This window comes from Lichenostomus cassidix, chromosome 11 (genome assembly GCF_008360975.1).
Source record: "Lichenostomus cassidix isolate B80296 chromosome 11, HeHo_3.0, whole genome shotgun sequence".
NCBI lineage: Eukaryota > Metazoa > Chordata > Aves > Passeriformes > Meliphagidae > Lichenostomus > Lichenostomus cassidix.
Window position 1 is genome coordinate 2241790 of NC_139492.1, and position 26007 is coordinate 2267796.

General features: G+C 63.2%; 1 protein-coding gene across 4 annotated transcripts in view; it reads left to right on the forward strand.

Annotated features, from left to right (window-relative positions):
* The window catches only part of GSE1 (Gse1 coiled-coil protein), a 98743-nt gene that overhangs the window by 12881 nt on the left and 59855 nt on the right, over window positions 1-26007 (forward strand). For all 4 annotated transcript variants that reach the window (XM_085071406.1, XM_085071408.1, XM_085071407.1 and 1 more), the window contains exon 2: window positions 20915-21077. In XM_085071406.1, the coding sequence (XP_084927532.1) occupies window positions 20915-21077 (163 nt within the window). The remainder of the gene's footprint in view (window positions 1-20914; window positions 21078-26007) is intronic.

Here is a 26007-nt window from a genome sequence, read left to right on the forward strand (position 1 = left end):
GGGGTGAGCGGGTGGGATGCTCCAGGACCATCTTGGTGGCCTCAGGACATCCCTGTGCCCCATGCCAGCTCCCAGCACCACAGCAGATTCGGTGCACACTCTCCCTGCAGGTTTTCCTGCCAGGGAATTGCCCAATATCCCATTTCTGGGAGCAGGACAGCCAGAATGTGGGATGAGACTTCTCCCCAGCTCCCATCTCCTCTCCATGACACGACTGGGGACTGTGGGTCCTGCTGGGAAGAGCATGTGGGGCTGGAAGGGGTTAAGGCAGGCAAAGGAAAACAAGAGTGCTGCAGGGCCTGGGTGGCTGACAAGCCAAACAACTGTTTTTGACTCACTGTTGCTGCCTTGCCAAGTGCAATTGCTTCCACATTCCCATCCCCTGGCTGGAGGGGCGCAGGGAGATGTTGGCTTTTTGCGGTCAGGAGGGGAAGGGGGATGCCGGGGGGAGCAGCAGCGGGAAGGGCTGGCTCTGCACTGCTTTTTCTCAGCTCTTCTCTCTTCTATTCCCCTCCCTGGCGAGGGGCAGGAAGGGGCAGGGGGTGATGTGATGCTGGCAGGGGGTGATGCTGTTGGGGTCACTCGGGTCAGCTGCTGGTGGAACATCCCTTCTGCCAGCCCTAGAGGTGGGAGAGGGAACGGGGGGCTAAAATACTCCCCCAAATTGCCTGCTCTGTCTTCTCTTGCTGTCTCTCCTCCCTTCCAGGGGTTGCTGGGGATGTTTGGGATCAGCAATATCCCCAATTCTCCAGGTCCTGTCCCCCCAAGGATGGAGCCCCACATCCTCAAAGCCCCTATTCCAACCCTCCATCAGGATAAGGAGTGACCCCACTGCAGCCCTGCTCAGGGATGTGGGGTCTCACATGGGGCTGGGCCTCCCAGCATGCCTGGGTGGTGGCAAATCTGTCAGCAGGGTTTGGGGGACACACAGAGCCCCAATAAAATCCCCAGGCTTCCTAGTGCTGGTGCTGTTGTGTTGGAGACAGGAAGAAATAATTCCTTGGAGAAGAGGCTGGGGAGTTACCGTGAAGATTTGAGCTGCTCAGGGTCGCTGCTTTGTGGAGTTAATTATCTCCTGAGTCTGGGTTTTTTTGGTGTTTCTTGGTTTGGTGGTGATTTTTTTTTTTTTTCTTTCTTCTCGGGATTATTTCTTGGCAAATGAGGCGTCGTGCTAAAGCACTGAGCTCTGCTCCCTGGGAACTCCTGGCTGCTAAGTGCTGTGGAGGAGATCCTGGTCTTAAAACAACAACACACCAAAAAATACCCTCAGAAAAAAGCCCTGCTGCTTTTGCAGTGCGAATATGGGGTCTGGGTTAGCTCGGGCTGGATTTTGTGTGTGTTCCTGGAGCTGTTTCCCTGGGGAAGCCAGAGCAGGAGCCTCCTGTGGGCACTGGGATGGGCAGGGGAGGATGTGGAGGATTGTGAGCTGTTTGGGACCCCCCACAAAGCCCAGCCTGGATTGGGGGGCCTGGAGGGAACCCCAGCATTTGGGAAGGTGTGAGGATGTCCTGCGAGCTGCCCCTTGGATGAGGAGGGGGTTTTTGGGGCATCTCGTGTGGCAGCTGTTTCCCCTTTTGGGATGCTGCGGCGTTGGGACTTTGCTTTGGCATCACATTTCCATCACCCTGCGGCTCCTGGGGCTCTGCTGCTGCCTCTCCCCGCTTTGGAGAGTCCACTTCCCCCTCCTGACGGTGCAAAGGGCCCGGGGAAGCCGGGATTGTGGTGCAGGGGAGCTGGCCTGGCTGCTGTGGGACAAACGCGACGCACACCTGGAGCTGCTCCTGCGGGATGTGACTCCTCCTGTTCCCGCTCTCTGGTTAATCTCAGCCTCGTTTGCTGGCTCCTAGGGGAAGGAGGCAGCGGCAGAGCAGGAGCTGGCGGCGCTGGAGGTCGGGATGGAGATCCCTTCCCCTGTTAACGCCGCAGGAAGGACCTCCAGAGCTTTGCCCAAAATATCCCGTGTCCAGCAGGGATGTGGGATCGCCGGTCACGCCCCGGTCGGGCAGCTGTGATGTCGCACCGCTGGGACAGACGCCATCCATCATCCTGTCTCCAGGAGAGCTGCCTGCCCACCCTCTGCCCCCATCCCGAGCATCCACCACCCTGCAGGACCCATCCGTGCCTCTCCCATCCCCGTGTCACCGTGTCACCAGGGCAATCCCCCCAAAACCCGCGGGGGAAACCCGAGGGCCCTCCCGGTGCGCCCCAGCCACAAGTGGCAGGGGATGCTCGTGTCCCTGTTGTCGGACACCTTGTCAGCTCCTAATCCCGACATGAGAAGGCAATTAGGGGCCGGGATCCCCTTGCCGAGGCGGCAGATGGGGCGCGGTGCCGCCGTGGGGCTGGGGCTGGGGCCGGGGCCGGCTCTGCCTCCTAATGTGTTTGCAAATCCTCCCCAGCTGAGGGGATTAAAGCCGGCATCTGGCTCGCTTTAGAATATTAAAACAAAGGGAGTTGTAGGCGCCATGATCGGGGGCAGGCGAGGGAGGGAGCGGGGCCGGGGGGGCTGCTCTGCTCTGCTCGCCGTGCTGGGAAAGTCTGCAGGAATCCCCCCTTCTCCCAGCCTTTCCACAAGGTTTTCCCCGAGGAATAAACCCAGCCGAGGGGTGAAGACAGCCGGGCACAGGAGGCAGCACCCGGGGATGGAGGGGTGCTGGAGGGAGGGGGTGCAGCGGGGGTGCTTTTTGGGGGGGCGAGGGAGGTTTCTCTCTGCTTTTTCCACCCCGTTGCGCTGTTCTGGAAGCGGCAAGAATTCAGGAAGCCGGCGTGAGGCGAGTGCCAAGTCAGGGCTGTACCGCAGCCAAGCCCCTGCTTGTTTTCTCGTCTTGCTGGAGCCAGTAAGTGACCTTATTAGCTTAGGGGGCAGCTGCCTTATTAACACACATCTGGCGGCAAGGGGGCCGCATAGGCCCGATATTGTCTCCCTGCCTGCTCCCAGCATGGCTGGGGGAGCTCCCCCCGGGGCTTCTCCCACCCCTCCCGGTAGCAGGGCTGGCATCCAGGTGGCCCCAGTCCCCCCCAGGGTGGGGTTTGTGCTGGGGGGGCAGGATTAGGCAGATGGGGTTGGGATTTGTTGGGGGATTATAATTTAAGATTATAATCTGTGTGAGGTTCTAGTCTGCAGGGGAGGGAGGGGGGTGAGGTTCCCCAGCAGCCTGGAGCCTGTGCTGCCAGCATTCCCATGGATGCTGCCCCATCTCCCACCTTCCCTGTGGAGCAGGATCTGCTTTTTGGGGCACAGCATCACCCTCAGGATGGGATCACTCAGAGGGAGCAGACCACCCATGTGGCATCCTCACATCCCTGCCAGCTCTGGGGTGGGCACTGGGATTTCCTTCTGGATCAGCGTTGGAGTCTCCTGCAGCAAGGAGAGCCTCCAGCATGCCGGCTGCGGGGCTTTTCCAGCACATGCAGCTCCTGAAGTGGGTGGGTTCCCCAGAGGATGGGAGCTGGGAGGCTCCTGCTGTGCCAGGACAGGGACCTGGGGACTTTGCCACGTGTTGGGTCACGCCAGGCTCTGCTCCGGGCTGTCCCCGTGGGTGACATCCCATCACAGCTGCCCCCGTGTGGGACCAGCCCCGTGCCCAGTGTCCACCCCCACCCAGCACTGCCCATTTCCTCTCCCTGGATATAATCAGAGCCAAGCCGGGAGGACCCTGTGCCACATCTCCCCCAAATCCAGTGTACCCCGGGGGGAGCTGGGTGCCTGCCCTCCCCTCCGGCGCACAGGGATGCCCTTTGTCCTTCTTGGCGTGTGGGGGAACTCGGCAGCTCTTGGCTTCTCCCTTCTGTTTTGGAAATTCAAAACATTTGCAGGGCAGCCCACTCGCGCCCCGCCGCCACGGAGAGAGGCACTTGGCTGACTCCTCTGCTTTCCTTGGCTGCTGCTCCCTCCCGCTCACGCTCGGGGGGGCCTTTTCTCCACCTCCTCACCCCCCTTTTTTCTTTTTCCCCGTGGTGTCTTTTTTTTTTTTTTTTTTTTCCTATGCTGTAAGCTTGGAAAAACACCACCAGGCTGCAGGAAAGGCCACCGAGGGGGCCGGGAAGCAGAGCCCAGGTCAAGCGTGGTGCTGGCAGTGCCACTGGCCCCTGGCACTGACCTTGCTGTCCGCTGGGAAGGGCGGCTGTGCCGGGCAGCCCGAGCAGCCCAGCGCTGCACCAGCGCTAATGAGCTCTGCCTGAGCAGAAGGATTAATTAGCTGCCGGGAGGAGGAGGAGGAGGAGGAGGGGGGCATCCTTCTGCGGGGACTCCGGTGCCACCACAGCCTGGCACGGCGCAGCGCCCGGGGCTGCGGCACTGGCGGCGTTTTTGGGATGCCCCTGAAGGAGATGTGGCTCTTCCTGGTGCAAATGCCGTGAGCCAGGCGGGGAAAAGGAATCCCAGTGCCGTGCTGGGAAGATACACGAGCTGCCAATCAATCACCCAGGCTCCTGTTCTCTATATATTCCTTTATTTCCCCCCAAAAAGCCTCGTAGTTTTGTTTTTTTTTTTTTTTTTTTATTGCTGTTTCTGTGCTGTTGTCCTTGTGGGGATGGGAAGTGAGGGTGTGACATGGATGTGTTAAATGTGTCCTGTGGAATCTAAAATGACACCACAGGGGATGAGGTGGCAGCTGGCTGGGAGCTGTGTATGGGCAGGGCCTGGCTGCGTCATGGGGCTCAGCTCTCACCCCAAAATCCAAAGGATTCAGGGGCACTCGTGAGCACTGTGCTGGGGACTGTCACCCTCCTGGAGGGGGACCCCAAACCTGGCTTGGGGCTTGTGGTGTCACATTTAGCTGGGGGGATTTTTCGGGGGGATGTGGCTGTGTGCCTTGTCCTGCCCGTCGGTGTCCCTGTCCCCTCTGGAGAACCAGACACGGGGCAGGGGTGACATCAGGGGGGCCCCGGAGAGACAAGCAGGGACATGGTGTCGAGGCCGGGAAGGTCGTGAGGACGCGGAGCTTGAACTTGAATTAGATGGTAATTGCGACGTGCCTAATTACAGGGAAAGAGCAAATCACTCCGGTGCTTCATAAAGTGTCTGACACGGAATAACGAGGATAATTAGCAATCAGACGGGAAGCTGCTGCCTCGCCGTCCCCCCAAAGCCCTGGGGAGCCCTGCTCCCCCTCCCCTCCGCAGAGCATCTGCCCCTCCCTGGGCTGGTTTGTCCCCCCCGGATGGGACATCTGCCCCCCAGTGTGGGACATCAGCCCAGCAAAGCCACCCGAGCTCGGTCCCCTGCCCAAGGGGGTCTGGTGGCCGTGCCCGTGTCCCTCCCCCTGTGTGTGTGCACGTCCAGGTGTCTGTCCCTGTCCCCGTGTCCAGCCGTGCAGCTCCTGCCTGCTGCCAGCAATGCATTAATGCTGCCTGACGCTAGAGCGCACCAGAAGCATGTCGTGACATCCTCCCGGGGACACGGCTCCCAGCAGGGCCACCTGCCCCGGCCACCTGCCCGCGGCCACCCCGGCGTGACCCCGGAGGCACCCGCGGCCACGCCGCTGGGGACCCCGCCTGCCCTCGGTGGCCGCAGGGGACGTTAATGGGTGTCAGGGCTGAGGCTGATGGCTAATTGCACTCCGAGGGAGTGGGAAGGATGGAGGGATGTGGCACCCTAAAAACCCCTCTGCCATCCCAGCCTGGCTGCTGTCACCCCTGGGGACCTGGAGGAGGGCGAGGAGCATCCAGCTCCCAATTAGCTGCACCTTTTAATGATGCTGCAGTTGGTTCAGGAATTGTGTCCCTCCTCAGGGAGGCTGGCTTGTGCTGGGGGATCATCCTAAACCTCCTGTCCTCCCATCCCAGCACCCAAAGGGTGAGGAATGTCCTCCCTCTGGGCATGGAGGGACCTCCCAGCCCCAAAATGCCCATGGTTACGAGGTACCAGGCTGTTTTGGTGACTTCACTCCAAGCTTTTCCTGGAGGTCCTGCAGTCACCTCGCCCCTGTCCCCAGCCTGTGCCCAGCCTGTCCCCAGCCACCCACCAGTCCATCACCCACAAGGCCCATTCCTCTGCCCCCTTCCCAGCACCTCCAGGGACCCCCACAGCAGATCCCACCATGGTTTTCGGACTGGGTTTGCAGAGAGGGCTGATCCACCGTGGGGATGATGTCCCTGGGTGTCCCCGAGTGCTGGGACAGGGTGGAGGTCACTCTTCCCTGTCCTCCTACATGCCTGTCTCCTTCCCGCCTCTCCTCCTGCCTTCTCCTTTTTTTGTTTCCCCCTCTTGGAGCAGCTGTTCTCTAATAAGCTGTTAATGATGATACAGTAAGTAGGAGCGGAGAGTCCTGCGGGAGCTGCCACGATTTGTGTAATTGGCCTCAGAGGAGACAGAAGTATCTAATATTTACATGCTGGTATTAGTCCCCTGGGAGCCTGTCTGGGCTGGCACGGGAGGCAGCTCCCAGCCTCAACCTGTCTGCTCCCAGCTGATGGATCCTCAGATCTTGAACGGATGGGAATAGCCGGCTGGGATTGGGGGGGATCCCCTCAAAAACCTGGGGGTGGCTGAGCATCCCCACAGCTTGGCGCCCAGCCGGTTTGTGGGAGCAGTGGGGTAGGGCTGAGCTTCCAGAGGGAGGATGCTGAAGTTTTGGGAGCTCTGTGCTGGTGTGGGGTGGAGGCAGGAGCTGGGGATGTCCCACGCTGGGTTTACAGACTGACCTGGCTTTTGAGACACAAACACATCCCTGAGCTGGCTGTGCCTGGAGCAAGGAGCGGGGTTTGGAGAGAGATGCTCGCCATGTGGCCACCAAGCACCCTGTCCCCTGTGCCCGTGGCTGGGGTGGGTCCCTGGGAGCTGTGCTGGAGCTCCTGGAAGGTCAGGTTTGGAAGCAGCGCTGTCACCGTGCTGCCAGCGGGCTGGGTGAGCCGTGGGGCTGGGCAGGGTCTGGTGAAACTGCCCGTGGTGTTCCTGCCTGCAGCCATAAGCCGGAATGCCGGGGGAAACTGAGGCATGAAGGGCTGAGGAGCACCTTGCCCCCCCTCCTGCCCGCCCTCACCCTGTGGGGTGTTGCCCTGGGCTCCATCCTGTGCTGTAGCGTGGCCAGGGTGCCACCAGGGCTTTCCCGCTTCCCTCGGTACCCCCTGGTGTCCCCAGCGCTCTGGGGCTGTCCCCTCTTGCTGGGGGTCAGTCTCTGGCCGGGATTCCCTCAGTGTCACTGAGCTGAGCGGTGTTGGGATGCTGGGGCTGTGGTTGCTCACATTCCTGCACCCCAAACCTGCAGTGACCCCCAAAGGAGAGGGTAGGGACTGGCATGAGGACACCCAGCCCTGAGCAGTGGGGCCAGGCAGTGGGTACATGCCAATTCCCTCCCTGGGGTGGGAGTTGAGAGGTGCCACAGCCCCCCAACCCATCTCCCATTGACACTGGTGCTCTGGAGGGACCCCCAGCCCTGCTCCAGATTGCATCCCCCTCCAGCCCTGTGGGATTGCATCCCCAACCCTCTCCACCCAGATTCCTGCTCTCCCATTGCCTTGGCAACCCACAGCATGGTGGCTCAGCGCCTTCTGCAAGGGGATCTCCCCATGTGCCCTCCCCGTGCTTGGGGTGCCCTCAGGGGGATGAGAGGGATGTGGGGGCTGCTGCAGGTGGCCAGGGGGGTTATTTTGCAGGGTGCCAGGCTGGGCACTGCTGTTCACCCCACAGAATCAAAGGCGCGGTGTTTTCCAATTGTTTTCCAAAAGGCAAGTGGGCAGCTTTGCTTTGGAGGCGGCCAGCCTCATCCTGCCCCCTGGGACTGGGCTGGGAGCCACCAGGACCTGGCATCCGGGATCATCTGGGGTCTCCAGGGGGCTGCGGTGGGAAATGGCTGTGGGGTGAAGGTCGCTGAGCCCTGGCGAGCTCGTGGCAGGGATGGAAGCGCTTGGGTGGAGCTTTGTGGTTCCACGCTGGTGTCGCAGGGGTGAGGAGCTGTTGGCTCCTGTTCTCCCCTCCCTCCCTCATCCCTCCCTCCCTCCCTCATCCCTCCCTCCCTCCTGTCATCCCTCTGTCCCTCCCTCCCTCCCTCCGTCCATCCCTTTTCGGTTGTCCTCCCTGCTCAGGATGTTCCAGCCTCTGTGTCCCTGGCTTCCTGCCAGCCCTTTCCCACACTCCCTAATCCCGGGCTCCAGCCCTGGCTGCTGACGCCCTGGGAGCAGCTGCTGCAATCTCCCCGAGCCAGGGAAATGGGACCTGGCCCTTGACCTCCCGGGGAATCTGGGGGGTGGCAGGTTTGGCGTGGGGACAGCAGGGGTGTCCCCAAGTCCCCTGCTGTGTCTGCCACCCCGTGTCCAGGGCAAGGCGGGTGGGTTTGTGCTGGCGAGGGGTGCAGTGGGGAGCAAAGCAGCACCCCTGGGTGCTCGCGGGCTCTCGTGGGGTGCAGGGGGGAGTGCACAGCCCCTCACACCCCTGTTCGGTGGGTATTTGGGGGGGAGATCCTCCCACCTCCTTCCCTCCCTCCTGCCTGATCTGTTCAATCTGCTAAGCAGGGGAATAGTGCAGCCGCCATCTGTGAGCCTGCCAATAATGGGATTAACTCCTTCCCCTGGCCGGGGCCGAGCCTGACGCTGTTTCTGGCACCCCCTTGCCGGGGTTACCCCCTCCTCCTGCCCGCTGGGGGCAGCCAGCCCGTCAGGACATGCCGCTGCTGTGTCCCAGGCCGCTGATGTCCCGTGGCTGGCTGGGGACGGCCCCGATTTGCCCCCGTGCAGATCTGAGCCATGGGGATGGACTCACCCCCTCCTGCCTCAGTTTCCCTCCCACCTCAGTGTCCCACTCCTGCCCGTTTTCCTCTCTTCTGCCTCAGTTTCCCCTTCTGGCTAGCAGGGTGGCTTTGGGGCATTCCAAAGGGCTCTGTGCTCCCGGCAGGGCAGGAACTGCCTTCCCCGCGTGGGAGTGGGGACGCGGGCAGTGGGGTCGTTCTGAGCCGTGCCTGAATCCCTGCGTGGCTCTGGCTCCTGGTCTTCGAGGCAGAGGAATGCGAGATGGGAGCCCAACCCCCCCGGGACGCTGCCCGGGGCTGGGGCGGAGGCGACACCCCACGTGGGGGGGTTTCAAGGGACCCCCACCCCCAGCCCTGCATCTTCAAGCCCTTTTCCCGGGGGCGGGATGCCCCCGCTAATCCTCTTAGGCTGCGCCCCGGAGCAGCTGGCGAGGCTGGCCCGGCCGCTGCCCATCCTCCCTCCCAACAGGTGCCCCCCGGCCCCCTCCCCGCCGGGGCTGGGCGAGGGGCGAGGGGCTCCCCGCAGCAGGCAGCCCCCCCTCCCCTTCCCCCCGGGGCCGGCCCGGGAGCGCTCATTAATTATCTAATCTTCCCTTTATGTTTAATTTACAGCCCCGCGCGGCTCTGGCCATATGCTGCTTTTGTTGTGTCTGGCTCTTTGTTGTGGCAGGCAGCGGGGGCTGGCGAGACCCCCCCCCCCCAGCCTTTGATCCCCCCCTCCCCTCCCAGCGCCACCCTCCAGCCACCCCCGCGGCACGGTGGCGAGCCCCGCGGAGGGGGTAAGTGCCTTTTTCTCGCTTATTAATTTCCCTGACCCCCCCACCTCGGCACAGCCCCCACCTCCCCAGCCGTGCGTGTGTGTGTGTGGTGTGGTGTGGTGTGGTGTGGTGTCCCCCGCCTCTCGCCGGCGGCTCGGGATGTGATCGCGCGTGTGCGTGTGCGCGGCGCTGCCTCCTCCCGCTGCCGCCGCCGGGGTCACCGCGCCGCCCGCTCCCCGCACCGCACCGCACCGCGCCCCGCAGCGCCCGCGCAGGTACGTGCAGGGCAGGCAGCTGCCGGTGCCCTCCCCTCGGATTGTCCCCCGCATTACCTGGATCCCCAGCACACCCCCTGGTTGTAGCCTCCGTCCCGTCCCATCCCATCCCATCCCATCCCATCCCATCCCATCCCATCCCATCCCATCCCATCCCATCCCATCCCATCCCATCCCATCCCATCCCATCCCATCCCCACCTGCACCTCTCCCATCTCTGCCTCTACCCCCCACACTTGTACCCCCATCCCCATCCTAAATGCCCCCACCCCTTCCTGTGTTCTCCCACCTCCTCTGTCCCCCCCACCTGCCTGTACCCCCCACTCGTGCCCCCACCCCCTGCCTGTGTCTCCTTCTCCCTAAACCCCTTCCACACCCCATTCAGCCTTGAGGGGGGCACCCCACCAACCTTGTTGGGGGAGGTATAGCCCTATAGCCCCCCTGACTTGTTGCGTGTGCCCCCCCAGTTTCTGTGTGTGTGTTGGGGTTCCTGCTGCGGGTGGGTGTGAGGACGCAGTGGGGTGACAGTCGGGGGAACCCCTGTGGCCCCCTGACCTGTGGCGGGGATCTCTGTGGAACTTGCTGCAAACTTTGTGTGATGTTGCCAAGCACCTTCTGCACTTGCGGGGTTTTTTATTTTTTTCTGAATTTTTTTTTAAAGTAGTGAAATGATTTCCCTGCACCCCAGCAGGCCCACACGCAGCTGTGATGGGGTGCATGGGGGGTACCCCAACCCGGGGGCTGCAGCACATGCCCCCACCTTTGAGGGGTTCAGGCCTGGCCCCCAGGGGCAGCGGGTGAAGGGTTTGGGGGATTTTGCCACTGGCAGCACGAGGCTCCATCTGTGGGTGATGTGGGTGATGTGGGCACCCCTGGGTGCTCTGCTGGGGTGCTGAGGTGGGATTTGACCCCAGTGAGGGATGCTGGTGGCTCTGCCAGTCCCTGTGGGGTTGCCCACTGGGCTTTGCCCATCCTAGCATGGGTAGGGGATGCCCAACCCCCCAGCCCAGGGCTCGGGGTTTGTCTGTCCGTCTGTCCGCACCTCCTGCAGCTGCCGCTGCCCTCTCCCTGCCAGCCCGGGGTGAGGAGGGTGGCTGCCCGCGCCGCGGGAGGGTGGGTGCCAAGCCGCCAGCCCGCCTTGGCCGGAGGATCCGAGTGCCGAGCCAAGAGCTGGGCTCGGAGCGCTCCGGCAGCGGCGCGTAAGGTCACCGCGACCGCCCGCGAGGTGGCCCTGCCAGGGCGTGCTGCCTCCTGCGTGCCAGGAGCCACGAGGTGGTGGCAGGAGCCGGACCTGGGTCACCGAGCCACTGGCCAGGTGAACAAATCTCCTTTCATGGGCACAGGAGGCAGCTGGCTCTGCTGGCATCCTGCTGCCAGGCATTCCGGGGTTTCTGGACAAGGGACTCCTTGTCCCCGAGGGGATTCAGTGGCTCGGGGAACCCATGTCCTAGAGGTGGGATGTGGCAACAGGGGACAGTGCCAGCTGCTGGTGTGGGTGATGACATGGGGGTGGCACCGGATGACCCATGCACGTGTCCTGGCAGCAGAAACAGGGGCAGGGTGGACACCATTCCACCAGCACTCCTCGTCCTTGCATGTGGGGCTGGCTGTCCCCATGCTGCCCCCTGTGCCACCAAGGTGGTCAGGCTGGTCCTTTTTGGGGTTGTTTTCTGCCCACCAGATGTGGGAGGGTCGTGCCACCATGCCAGGTGGCTGCTGCTGCTGCCTGGCCACGCCTGTCCCCATACAAAACCCCACTGCCCCCTCCCTCCTGGCCCCATGCCACGCGGTCTCTTCCCAAGGGAGTCACCACAGCTCTGTGTCACGACAGGTTCGTGCTGTGTGTCACAAGGAGCCACAACGAGGCTGGGGTCCCCCCATGGCAGCGCACCCCCTGCCCTGCCAGCTGGGGAAACTGAGGCAGCGGGGCAGGAGGCGGCTTGCCCGAGGGATCCGGTGCCAGGGCAGGGGAGAGCAAACAGGATTCTTGGCACGGCCGGCAGTGCCGCGCTCTGCCTGCGGGCAAGGGTTGCTCTCTGCCGGGTGTGTTTTGCTGCTGCGCTGCACCCCAGCCATGGCTCCCTGGGGACTGCGGCTCTGTCCCCACAGGTGACACCCCCTCACCTTGGCGCTGCTGAATGGGGTGGCTGTTCCCCCCCGCTGCCCGGCGCTGTGTGTGGCAGGGCTGGCACAGAGAGCAGCTTGGCCTTGGCCCCCTGCCTGCTGCCGTGCCCTTTTCCAGAGGCAGCTGCCTGTGGGTATGGCTTGGCAGCTGTCCTGCCTGCGGGCTGGGCCGGGGCAGGACCCTGCTCCCCCGGGCCGCCGGATCACCTCCGTGCAGGGTTGCAACACCCGGACCCGCAGCTGTCACGAGCTTACAGTTCTCAGCTCAGCCTGGCTGTTTCTCCCAGGTTTCCATGCCAGCTCCATCCCTAAAGCAGAGTGGGGGGATGAGCGAGGAGCCGTTTCTCCCTACCCAGCCGAAAAGTCCCTCTGGAGAGGTGCCCGGTGGCGTCACCCCTTGCAGAAGCGATGTGTCAGCTCTGAAAGCCCCTGGTTTTCCACCTTGGAGCTGTGTGAGGGAAGGGGCTGTTCTGTCCCCATTTCCCGGGCACACTGGAGCCTTCGGGGTGGTGACACTCCCTGATCCCCGCTTGGTTCCGTGCATCCCTCCCCTCCCAGCTCGCTTGCCAGCTAATGGCGCGGCTTATTCCTATGGCTTTTTAAGTGCTTAATGGCGCGCGGGGCTAATGATGCAGCTCCCTCTGTTCCTGCCGCCTGGATGGATGGGTGGATGGATGGATGGTGTCGGACGGCGCGGCCCGAACCTCCGGGAATGGGGACAGGGACGAGCAGGGGCCCAGCCGGTGCCCCATGGAGCTGGGGTTGGGAGCGGGCGCCCTCCTGCCTCTCCTCCCTCCCCTGCACGGCTGCTCGGAGCAGTAATGTCACCATAAACGATATTTATCACGAGGTGATAAAAATCTATTTCCAGCGACCTCTTGGAAATGGCCCTCGTAAAACCAGGCAGCAGACGGAGGCAGGAGGCAGACAGCGGGGAGGGGGCACGGGCAGGGAGATGGCTGTAATCAGCCACGGAGCAGAGGCTGGATCTGCCGGGGAGTCGGCCCTGCCATTCCCGACCCCGGGAAATTGATGGCAGACGTGAAGGCCAGAGGGCTGCCCGGGCACAGCTGGGAGGATGCTCGGGCATCCCAGGGCTTGAGCGTCTTGGGATGCAGCATCCAGGCTGTGAAGGGAGGAGCAGAGTGATGCTTATCTTTAGGGGAGCAGGATGGGGGGCTCTGCCCATCCTGGGACATTCCTAAAGTGGTGCCTGAGGGATCTGGAGCAGCAGATTGGGACGGGATGCTGTGCTAGCCAGCTTTCCCTCAGTGTTCCCAGACACAGGGGTATCAGGAACTGCTGGGTCACCCCACTTCCTACTGTATCCATCCTAGGGGGTCCCCAGAGCCCCCCCAGCTCCATCCCTTCAGTGCTGATGGCCAGGTGCTGATTCAGCATCCCAACACTAATTACTGAGCCCGTAGTGGATCCTGGCTGTAAATTTTCCATCAGGAACAGGCTGGGCGGTGGAAAAACTCCCTGGCTCCTTTCCCTGCTGACCTGTGATCCTGTGTAATTCACCGGGGTGCTGAGTTGGCAGGAGGGTGTCTCATCCTCCCCTACCCACCTTTAGGGTGCACTGCCCCCTCGAGAATCCCTCCTCCCTGCAGAGGTCATTCCTGGCTGTGTGACACTCAGCCCGGCTCTGTCCCCACCAGCACGAGGGACAGCCTGGGTGACCCCGTGTCCCTGCTGCACCTCAGATGATGCTGCTGGTCTGGGCATCCCCGAGGGCTTTGCTGAGCTGGGGGGACAGAGAGCTCCTGGGCAAGCTTTTTGGGGCTGGGGAAGTGGAATTCGGTCTTAAAAATGGGGACAGTGCAGGACCCCCCGTGTTGTCCCCTGGGGGAGGAGATTGCGAGGGAAAACAGCTCCCAGCTGCAGGGTCTAATCTGCCGCCCTGATGAAGAGACTTTAATTACTTAAAGTAATTAACCAGGTGGGGCATTGGCTGGACCACCCTCCCCCATGCCTGGGGGTGTCCCCTGCCTGGGGGGGGGGGCTGCTTTATGGGGGACACAGCCTGGTGAGGCGGGGGCTGGCTGAACGTGCAGCTCCCAGCCATGCATCCTCACAGGGCTGCGCCAGGAGGGGACAGCAAGGACGATGGGGACATGCAGGAAGATGGGAACACCATGTGCAGAGCCTCAGCACCGCCATGGAGGGACACGGTGCCGCTCAGGGACTCGATGCCACCGCGGGGCTCTGCGCCCGCCTGGCCGTGGCGCGCGGTGACACGGCGGGGTGTGTGTGGCAGGTATTATCCTGCATTAAAGTTTCCCCTTGCAGATGGTTCACGTTTAATCCGCGGCTTAAGGCAGCGCCGGACCTGGCGGTAAGTCCGTCTTTAGATGGCAGGCGGGAGCCGGGAACGGGCGCTAAGCTGCCCGCGGGATGGAGAAGGGGGACACAGCGGATTGAGGGACACGGATCGAGGCTTTAATGCCACCGCGCAGCGAGCTGATGGCCCAGCCCTCGCTGGGACCGTGGGGATTGCCGTGGTGTGGCATCCCCAGATGTGTCCCCTCACCCAGCAGAGCCTTGTGCCCACCTGGGTGCTCCTCCCTGCCTCAGTTTACCCCTGAGCACGTGGGGATTGGCACGTGTGGGAATGTCCCGAAAACATGAGCCGCCCGGGGTGGGTGGGGTTTTCCGGAGTGAAAAGCCCCGTGGGGCAGCTGCCGTTCCCCATGACAGGTATTTAGGGTGGTTGGGAGGGGACAATTGTGACAGACTGCCCGGCAGCTCCGGAGCTGGAGGTGGGTGAGCTGTGCTGGGTTGTGGTGTCCCTGAGGTGGCGATGGGGCTGAGCAGCAGCATGTCCTCTGGGGCTCAGCAGGATTTGGGTGTCAGACACCAAGCTGCATCCCCTCCACCCCAGCTCTGGGCCCTGTGGTCTCAGAGGGACCTGGAGCCAGGGCTGGGGCGTGGTGGCAGAGGGAGGTGGGAGCTGCAGGGACATCTGAGGCCAGGGAGTGACTGTCCCAGCCAGGGCAGTTTGTCTCGGTGTGGAATGGCAGCATTGCAGCTGTTGACTCTGGAGTCTAACGATGACAGCGACGGCTCTGTGCTGCACAACCTTGAGGAAATCCTTGCGGATTTGAAAAGGCTGATTGTTCCCTGCAGGGCCAGGACCAGGAGTGGCAGTGCTGGTGAGATGCTCACGTCCTCCCCTGCCTCAGTTTCTCTGCCTCGAAAGAAGGGTGAAGAGAGCATTCCCCAGCCTGTCAGGGACTGGCAAACATGAGCTAGAAATGTGTGTCCCTTCGGTGGGACAGGGACCGAGCAGGATGCGGGTCACACCCTGCCCAGCCAGCCTGGCCCTGGGGTGATGGAGGGATGAGCATGGGGGGAATTTTGTGTGGACGTGGAGCAACGTGGAACTCAGCACGGCCCGGCCGTGGGGTGCAGGTGCTGACATCCCCACCAGCCACGGCTCTTCCCACAACCTGGAGAAACTGAGGCACGGGAGGTGACACGGCACGGCCAGGGCTGCCGGAGCAGCGAGCAGCCGCCGGTCCCCACGCCCAGAGCCCCGGAGGAGCTCGAGGAAAAGCCGGGAGCGGGCGGCTGCGTGCCCCCCGCCTCCCCCTCCATCACCTCCCTGTTCGCTGGCGAACAAATGTCTGTTCTTGCAAAAAAAAGAAGTGACAGGGGTCGGCGCAGCGCTTTCCACATGACCTGCCCGGGAACAGAGGACGTCTTTGTTAATCCAGCGAGCTGTCAGTTCAGCCTCTTCACAAAAGGCATAAACCACTTATTGCTGCTCTCACCCCTGACCCCGGATCCGCCTGCGCGCCCTCCATTGTGCCGTCTCGAGGAAGCTGGCAAACAATTTCGGCTCCGGCTCCCCCTCCCCGCCGGCGGCTGCACGCGGGGGCTGCCGCTTGCCCCGCCGGCGTGGGGAGCCGCTGCGGGGGACCCCCCTACACACACAGCCCACCTCCCCCGGCCGCATCTGCGCGCCCGCCGCCTCGCCTGGCAGCTGCTGCGAGGGGATGGGGGCTGCCACAAAGGGAGCACATCCCTCCCTCTCTCCCTCCCTCCCTCCAGCCGGCCTTCTCTCCCGGGGCTGCCGGAGCAGCTGGCCGGAGCCCGCAGGCTGTGGAGAGGGGGTGCTGGGTGCTGCACCCCGTTGCCCCCTGGCCCAAACCCCTTAATGAGAGGGGACAAAAGCTCCTTAGGGTCCCTGGCTGGGACGGGCTGGGACGGCGGCTTTAGCCAAAGCCGCTTATGGCCCGGCACAAAGCTGCCAGAACAGCCCAGCTCCTCGGGGCCAGCGTGGATGGGGCGACGCTTGTGCCCCGCCAGCCTCAGGGTGCTCGGGGGTCACACGGGGTGACAGCCGGGGGAGGGGGGCTCAGCACGTGCCGCTCGCCCTGTGCCCCTGCGCCCAGCACCCAGACCCTGCGGCGGGGCCGGTGCGCGCTGGAGCAATTAGATGCAGTCACTTTGGGTCTATATATAACCCAAATTGCTGCCTGCAGCTCGTTAGCTGCTGTCAGAGCCGCTGTGGCCGCGGCGCTGAGGTGGTGTCGCCGGGGGTGGCTGGAGAGTGACGCGGGGACCCGCTGCTCCCTGGGGATGGGGGCATGAGGGGGGCTGTCGTCGTGTTGAGGTGGCCACAGGGTCAGACCCTCGCTGTAGATGGGGTCCTGGAGGGTGGCATTTCACCCCATGCATCGCAGCAGCTTCTGCTCAGTGTGGTGCAGGGTGGGCTGCAGTGACACACGGGGGTCATGGCCAGGCCTGTCCCCTGCCTGCTGTTCCCAGGGCTCGTGGCACAGCCTGAGTGAGTGTGCTCAGGCCTGGGGGACCACTGGTGCATCCCTTACCCACGCCAGTGGTGTTTCCAGCCATGTCTGCCCTTGTGGCACCCAGCCTGACCACAGTCTCCAGCCCCTTCCAGCCGTGCCGGTTCCCGCCGTGGCTCTGCCGGCACACACTGGGGAGGAGCACGGCACCTCGGGCTGTCTGGGGGCAGCTGCGAGATGAGTGCGAACATATTGTGTGGGCTCCTGGAGCAGGCGTCACGGTGTCGCTGCTGGAGAGCGAGCGGGAACCGCAGCCCCGCCGTGACAAACGGCTCTGGCACAGCCGCAGCCGTGCCCACGCGGGCGCCGTGGCACAGCCGCTGCACCAGGACATGGACTGGGGACCCAGGTGGGCAGCGATGCTCCTGGGCAGACCCTCGGCACACGGTGTCACCTGTCACGGCTCTGACCCATCCCTCCAGCTGTATGAATTTCCTGCGGGGGCCACATCCCCATCTTGGGAAGGGTTAACGGCACCGCGTCTCACTCTGGAGCCTTTTGTTTCTTTCCCATTTTTTTTTCCCCCCTTCCCCTCTTTAATGAGGGGTTAGCACAGCTGTAATTGCAGGTTCCAACTTTCCTCCAGCAAACATGGCTGAGAAACTTTAAATATGCTGGAGATGCATGGACCCAGCCACCACCCCTCCCGTGGGCACCCATCAGAGGCCAAGCCGTGCCACCAGCAGGGACCCCAGCTCCCCAGGGGGACCCCAGCTTGCTCTTGTGGGAAAACCCTCTGTTTTCAGGCTGCTGGAACAAGGATGAGGAGGGCAGAGGCTTCCTGGAGGGAAGAGCAGCTGGAACTGTCTGGGGGAACACACATCAGGGGCTGTGCTGTGATAAAGCCCCAGCGGGAGCCAGGGGCCTTGAGGGCCTCAGCGACAAAGGGAACCGGGGGAAGCCTGCTCCTGCAGCCCTCAACACTCCAAAAACACCTTTTATCCTGAGCGCCGCCTCCCAGGCCTGGGGGAAGCCGGGGGACAGCGAGGGTTTGTGTCCCCTGGGCCTTACAGCCGGGTGTTGGCACTCTGCATCCCGTGGGAAGTGCAGGGTGTGACCCCTCTGCGCCGGGCATTCTCCTCACCTCATCCCTTGCTCGCTCACCAGAGCTGGCACCGAGGCTGTGCCAAACCCCATCGCCGGTGCAGCTGTGCCGGTGCTTGCCGGGCTCTGTGCCTGCTGCCTTGCCAGGGCAATGCCAGCCAAGAGCCAAAGATTGCATCCACCCCCGGTGCCCTGGCTGCTGGCGGCACGGGGGTTTTCCAGGGTGCTGCCACCCGGGAGGGTGGAGGTTGGGGTGATGTGGTGGGGGCTTTGCCGTGCCCGCGGTGTTCCCGTGGGCGGAATTCCCATGGGTGGCATTCCCGTGGGCGGCATCGGCGCTGTGCACGCTGCAGCTTGTCCCAGCAGCAGGCGAGGCACAGGGGAGGTGGAATGGGGAAGCCACGTTTTTGGGTGTCCTGAAGGCACAGGAAGTGTGCTGGCATGGCCTTCTGCCCTTTGCTTTCCTGCTCCATCTCTGCCATTCCAAAGCTGGGGGCAGAGCTGGGGGCAGAGCTGGGAGCTGCAGTGGGGATTTGGCTCATTGATGGGAGCAGAAGGAATGTGCCTTTGGCAGGGAGGGACCGACTGGGGACATGGGGGACACCATCCCCTGCCCTTGGTGCCGTCGTGTCCCCTGACTGCCACACTGCCATCTGGGCACCATGCCAAGGGCAGGGGAGCACCATGCTGGTGGTGTGGGGCACAGGTGACATGGCTGATGTGGGGTCTCGCATTGCCTCTCCATTCCTGTCCCTTGAGGCCACCAGCTGTGCTTTGACCCCACTCGAGTACTCCATGTCCTTCCTGCTAAGAACCTGCTGGGGTAGATGGGGGAAAATGCCACCCAGGAGGGGTTTGAGGAGTGTCATTCCATGGGGCCATCCCTGCCAGCTCTGGCTGGCACCTTTTCTTCATGTTTTGTCACTTGTGGGTTTTGTCACTTGTGGAGCTGGCCTGCATGCCAGCTCCATTTTCCCCGTGTTAATAACATCACATAGCGATGTCACATTGCTGTCACCTCGCTGCACACCTACCCCTGACCGGGCTGTGCCTGAGGCTGTGCCCTGTGTCCCTGATCCCTGCTGTGGATGTCCTGGGAATGTTGCAGGCTTGTCCATCTGCAAGCTCCTTTGATTCATGTCACGAGCAGCCTGGCCTCAGCTCAGCACCATTCAGCAGGCGCAGATCCTGGTCCTCTCTCTCCATCCCTGGAAAGATATGGGATAAGCATCTTCCAGAGCCAGGAGCAGCTGAGTTTCATCACAGTGGGACGTGAGGGATCTGCCAGCCCTCCCCTCAAATTTCAGCTCTTGGAGGCAGAGCACCCTTCCCTCCCAGCCTCCTCCTGAGCACCTCAGGGTGCTGCTTAGCAAATTAGCACCCAAATCAACCCGCTCGCCTCTAATTGGGGGTGAGTCTTTGAGGATGTGGCTGGGGAGGAAGGCCCCCCCTCCGAGGGGCTGCCGCCATGCTTTATCTGGGTGGACAGATCCCTCCTAATTGAGCAGATATTCCGTGTTCGCAAACAGATGGCTCCTTTGCATCAATTATTCCTTATCTGTGTAACCGGGGATGATTTGCTGACAGATAGCGCCGGGTGAAGTTAAAGAAAGGAGGCAGCCGGTGCTCTGTGTGGAGCCTGGGGGTCCCAGGGGACACGGGTGGGGAGGGGGGTCAGGTCCTGGCTGCCCTTGGGCAGGTGGGACCCATCTCTGGTACCTTTGGATCTTGGCATCTCTTGGCAGGAAAATAAAAGTGGTGCTGTGGGGCTGATGGGTGGGTTGGGGTGTGGGTTGGGGTCTGGGGGAGCTCAAGAGGGTGCCAGCCTTGGCCCAGCTGTCAAAATCCACCTTCCCCACCAAGACCCTGGCCTGGTGCTTCCCAGCTGCGTCTTGCCCAATGCTGCTGTGACACGTGACAGGGAGTGATTAATGCTAATTAATGATTAGTTGCTCCGGGTATCAAAGTGCGCCCCAGCCTTTTCCCATGCCCACAGGTAGGAGATTGCTGCCTGCAGCTGCCGGTGGCATTGTCCCAGAAGGAGGAGCAGTGGCACAGCCTCCCCCCTGAGACATCCCTGCCACCTCCAGGGATCCCACACCAAGCTGTAAGGATGGGGACTGATCCCTGGGCTGTCCCCTGCCCGCTGTGAAAGTCACCTTCTGTTAGTCATTGGGAAGGGGAAGAGCATCCCGCCATCGCCGGGGCAGCCGGTGGCACCCCGCCAGTTGGAGCTGGGACGTGGTGGCACTCGAGGACTCACAGGATGTGCCAAGTGCTCGCGGTTGTGCGGCGCTGCCATATGGATTCCATAAATTAAACCTTTCCAGGAAGCAAACGGTAAATTTATACGTCCTCTCGTGTGTGTGGCTCATTGAGTCTGAGGGCTTCCCAGCAAAACATTCGCCGACCATCCATCTCTGTGTTTATAGGAGTAATCCTGAGAAAAACAGGATCAACATAAAATCCTCACTGTGCCGCAAACATGGCCTTAATGTCCCAAAATCAGGGGCGCACTGTCCGCTGTGGATGTCACCTGTGGCAGGGGGAGGTCACCTGCATCCCACCACGCCCAGGGTGAGCGCAGCATTCTGGGGACCTGGGTTATCCGTGTGTCTTCCCCAGAGTGGCACAGCAGTAGTGGGATGAGCGTTCTGTCACTGGCTGTTGCTTTATTAAAGCTAAACAGGAGCGGTGACAGCCCAAGCTGTGTGCCTGGGCAGGAGGGTGACAGCTACAACAAACCCGGGGCCACAGCAGCGCCCGGGGGTCGAGGAGGGCGACTGTCCCCAAACAAGGCGCAGCGGGAATGCCATCCCCATCCCAGCAGCACGTTTCCCTCGCCCGCCTGGCAGGGAAGGCGATGGGGGGTTGTTGATCTCGAGTAAACACTGCCCGGTTGAGTAATCGGGAGCTGCCTAACCGGCCAGCTGCCGCCGGCGGGCGAGGGGACGCCGCTTTGATTCATGTCCTCACTCCCCCTGCAGCCTTTCTTGTCTGGCTGTGCTGGGAGCCATCGGCCGGATCCAGCTGTAGCCCCGCGGCGCGGGCTGGCGTGCGGCTCCCGCGCTGGCCACGTGCACCGGCCGGCAGCAAAACAAAAGCATCTTGTGTCTGTGCTCCCCGAACCCCCCCGTGCCCCCCACCCGTGCCGGCGCTGCTCCGACCGGGAGAGGCGACGGCGCTGAGTCTCTGTCCTGCTTCTCTTCCAGGCGTCCTCTTCGTCCCTGGAGACAGCCGTCACCAAGCCTGCGGCCGGTGAGTCCCGGCACCGGGTGGCCAGCGCTGGGGAGAGCCCGGGAACGGGCAGCACTGCCCCGGACATCAGCCAGCGCACGCCTTTGGATGCGGAGGGCGCGGACGCTGGAGCCACAAGTAGGTGATGCCGGGGGGTAGCGGGGGGTAAAAGGCTGCCATTCCCAAGGGATGTCCCCTGTCCCACTGTGGGGTGACCATCAGCCCGTCGTGCTGCTTGGGTCTCCCGGTGAAGGCTCACACCCAGCGGTGAGGGGTTGGGATCCAACACCCGCAGCCCCGCTGGGAAGGTGACCCCGATGGCACTGCGGTCCCTGCCCGCCATCCCTGGGGCCGTGAGTCAGGCCGTGGGTGCCAGGGAGAGCCGCGGTGTTGGGCTGGCTGTACTGGGGAACTGGGGGGCCCCCGGGGCTGGGATGGACTGCGACTCCAGGGACTCGGCCGCCCCGTCCGTCAGGAGCAGCAGCATTTTTAGGAGAGGTATCATGCGTGCTTCCCGCCTGCCGCCTCCCTGGACCGGCTTGTTTGCCAGCCCTTCCCGGCGGGCGCGCCGGGCCGTGTTGTGCTGGGCCACGCCAGGCTCCTTTGATCCGGTAACAACCGCCGATGCCGGTTCCTGGCATTGGGCTGGGAAGAGTCAGGAACCGCAAGGTGCAGCGGGCGGGAAGCAGGGGAGGGCAGGGAGAGCAGGGGACAGCAGCCTGGGGGGCTGGATGGGCGGGATTGGTGACCCTGCACATTCCCTAAGAAGGACACTTCCCAGGAATGCAGTAGCCCATGTCACCCATCAATCAGCCCCACGGGGATCTGGCCATGGTTTGGGGACCCTGCAAGGCGCTGTGTCCCCCGGGGGGGGCTGGGATGCATTTACAAGCTGCTCACAGCCCAGCCGGCAGCGGCGTGGAGGCAAGCTGGGAGCCGTGGCCTGGAACGGGCCTGCTGGAGTCAGCCCGGGATTTATTACCCTGCCAGTGGCTGCCGGGCAAAGGTGACAGTGACTAATGGCTTGTTACACGCCTGCCACATCTCATCTGCGCACCGCGTCCGGCTGCCGCGCTCCCAGCCCTGCTGTGCGGGCAGCCTGTGCTGCGTCCCTTCCTGGGGGCGACACAGGGGTGACCCCCCCTTTGCCCCCACGGGGACCTCTGCCAGAGAGGGTGACAATGACAGCTGGATGGCTTGGCATGGGATCTACCCCCGCGCTGAGCATGGAGACCATTCTGTCAGCATTCTCTGTGGCCAGGCATAGCCAGGCTGGCATCCCTGGGAGCACCTCCATATCTTGGGGGTGGTGACACATCCCGGGGTGTCCTGCTGAGCCTCGTGTGACACCTGGGACTTCCCAGGGCACAAAACCCCTTTGTGGTTGCCAAACCATGAGCCACTGCTCTTCCAGCACGGTGTCAATCCCATGCTAGGGTGGCTGGGCTGGGATGCCGAGGGGATCCTGTGTGCGTGTCCGGATGGATGCTGACGGAACCACAAATGCATTCACCAGGAAAATTAAAAAATTAACAGGCATTGGCTCGCTCTAGATTAGTAAAGGCAGGAGATAAAAGCGGCTCTTTATACCTTGTGAGAATTGCTGATAAGGGCATTTGTTCCTCTGTATTCTTTAAAAAGAATGCAATAAAAATTTAAAATAGAACGGGAAAAGGGAGTTGGAGGGGGGGGAAGCACGAGGAGGGTGGGGGGGAAGCATGAGGAGGGTGGGGGGGTGGCGGGCAGCAGCGGCACCACGGCAGCACCGGCCTGGCAGGCACTGGGGCCTCTTGGAGGAAGAGGAGGAGGATGGAGGGGATGCAGAGGTGAGGGTGAGCTGGGAAGGGGTTTGGGGGGGTGGCTGTGTGGTGTGGCAGTTTGTTTGGGGACAGCCGGGTGGCTCTGTCACGGCATCTTCTCCCGCAGAGATGCCAGTTCATGGCTGGCAGTGCCAGGATGAGATTCCTCGCTGAAGCCTCCCTCCTGCCCGGGGGAGATGGGGGTCTGGCCTGTCCAAGCCAGCCAAGCCTGTCCTGCACGTGGAGCCAACCAGCGTGCCTGGTGAATGATGGGCAACTTCCTTCCCTGTGAGTGGGCTGAGCCCCACCCCACTGGTGTCCCTGGTGTCCCCAAGACCAGGTGACAGTGGCATGGCGCAGAGGTGCCCACCACCATCCCCACCTGGAGGGAACAGCGCTGTTGCCATTCCCACACCTGGTGCAGGGGGTGCCCCGAGGGGGCTGCCCTGGGAACACCCCGTATGTCAGTAGGATCTGGATTCAGGACCACCCTGGGTGCACACTGTGCTGGGCCAGGCTGGCACCCCTGGTTGTCTTGGAGCAGTTTTGGGGTGGGGGTCAAAGGCCTGGATCCCACCCCAACCTCTTGCCCACATCAGTGCCTGGCACAGGCATCCCCCCATCTCTACATTTGGGGAGGGGTTACCTGTGCACTGGGGTCAGGGGCGACACTCCCATCACCCTAATTCTTGGCACGCTGCGGAGGGACTGAGACCCCGCGGGACCCCCGCACCGGGGGAACCCCCATCCCTGGTGAACTGGGGGGTGGTCCCGGGCCGGGGGTCCCGCTCTCTGCCCAGCATCCCTGTTTTCGGAGCCCCCCGTGCCTCGCTCCCGGTGCCCGCCGCCCCCGCCCCCGCCGCCCTGCCCTGCCCGGCCCGGCCCCCGGTGAGTCACGCTCCAGCCGTGCGGCTCCCGGGGCGGCGGGCGGGCGCCGAGGGAAGCAGGAAGCGGCGGGGGAAGGCTCGGCACGGCTCGGCTCGGCTCCGCTCCGCTCCCTCCGGCGCTGCCCATGGAGGAGCGCAGCCCCCGCTGGACGGCGCGGCCCGCGGGTGAGTGACCCCCCCACGGGGACCCCCCACCAGCGCCGTGGGGAGGGGACAGCGGGGTTCCCCCCGGGCGGGGGTTGTGCTGGAGGGGTGGCGTGGGGCTGGTGTGATCCCGCCGCTCACAGACCCCCCCCAGCCCCTCTTCTGGGGGGTCCCGCCTGGGGGATGGAGGTCACTCTGGGGTCAGGGGACCCTGTGGTGTGGGGAACAGAGGTCACCCTGGGGCTGAGAGAGACGGTGGTGGGGGGGATGGAGGTCACGCTGGGGTTGGTGGACCCCATGATATAGGGGTTGGAGGTTGCCCTGGGATTTGGGGACACTGTTGTTTGGTGGAGGTCACCCTGGAGTTGGGGGACCTCATGGTCTAAGGGGCAGAGGTTGCCTTGGGTTTGGGGGAACCCATGGTGTGGGGGATGAAGGTCACCCTGGACTGGGGGACCCTGTTGGGACCCTGTTGTGCAGGGGAGAGAGGTCACCCTGGGTCTGGAGGAGCCCATGTTTTGGGAGACCAAGGTCACCCTGGGGTTGAGAGACCCCATGGTTGCCCTGGGGTTGGGGATCCCTGTGATGTGGGGTATGGAGGTCACCTTGGAGTTGAGGGACCCCACTGTGTGCCTACTGACGTCACCCCAGAGTTGGGGGACTCCATGACATAGAGAGTGGTGGTCACCATGAGCTTCAGGGGACACTGTTGTTTGGGGGTGGAGGTCACCCTGAGTCAGGAGGACCCTGTGGCCTGGAGGATGGAGGTCACCTTTGGCTGGAGGACTCTGTTGTGAGAGTGGCCCTGGTGTTGGGGTACCCCATCATGTGAGGACAGAGGTCACCCTGAGCCTCAGGTGCCTTGTGGTGTTGTGGACAGAGGTCACCCTGGCCTTGGGGGACACCACAGTGTGCAAGATGAGGATGGGCCTGGAGTTGGGGATCCATCTGGGAGCTCATCAGGGAGATGAGACCCTCTGGGTGCTTCAGGCTCAGGGTCCAGTGCCAGCCAAGGCGCTCAGTCCCCATGACCCACATTCCAGAGAGACCCTTGGGGTCATTTCCAAAGGCTGGCAGGGCACGGGGGCACATGGTGGCCCTGACCTTGACCCTTCTCCTTGCCTTGCTGCCTGTCCCTCTCTTGATGTCGGCACACTGCTGCATGGGGCCGTGCCTCAGTTTACCCACCCACCACTGCTGTATATCCATATTTCTGGACACTCAGGACCGCTGGAGCTGGGGAGGGACCGTGTTGCTGACTGAGCCTGACGCGGGGAGCCCGGGCACCGCACCCTGAGCCGGGGTGATGCCGCGGCCCCGGCGTCTCGCCTGCCTCCACCTTTATTGCCCTGCTCCATCCTGGCTCTTCCAGCCCTGCCTGTGCCGCCTGCCGTGCCCTTCGCCCTGGGGCTGCCGTGCCCTGCTAGCGCCCGTGTCTGCTTTGCATGGTGACATGGGTGCCAGTCCCAATGGGTGGCATCTGTCAAATGAGTACCCTATCGGTGGCATCTGTCCCCAAGCCCTGGACAAGTGCCCACCGCCAGCCCTTGGAGCAGCAGGGCGAGTGCCCCACTCTCTTCATCCTCATCCCCATCCTCCTCCCGCGGCCGAGGGCGCGGAGCTGTGGGGTGGGCGCCGCGTGGGTGCTTGCTGGGCCACGAGCAGGATCCAGGTCCATGGAGGGAGTTAATGGAGGGAAAAGGCAGCGGGAAGCCAGCGCCTCTTCCTGCAAGGGCGCGCGTGCGCCGGCGAGCACCGGGGTGAGCCCGTGTGGTTTGTGGGTGTGAGCGAGGCGAGCGTGCGCCCGGCTGCGTGTGCGCTTGGCAGCCTGTTTGTGTAACCTGCCGGGGAGGTGGCGGCTCTGGCGGCCTGGCAGGGCTGGCTGGCCAGGCCACAGGGCTGGGGGGCTCGGTGTGCGGGGGGAGCTGGCTGTGAGCACACGTGTGTGTTAGCGTGTGTGCGTGTTGCACAACCGCGGGGTGTTGAGCACTGCGTGCTGGGCGCGGTGACCCCTCGCCGGGGGCACAGGGGGTGCGTGTGCCTGCACGTCCCGCCGGGCCTGCGCTCGTGTGTGCACACACGGGGCCTGTTTTGGGAGGCGCAGGGGGGTGAGCGTGTTGGCTGCAGGGCAGGGAGCTGCAGCGAGGAGATGGTGGCTTTGGCGGGGGGCCAGGCTGCCGGGGGGTGCAGGGGGGGTGCCGAAGGACGCCGGATGGTTTATTGCTTCCTGGCATGCCA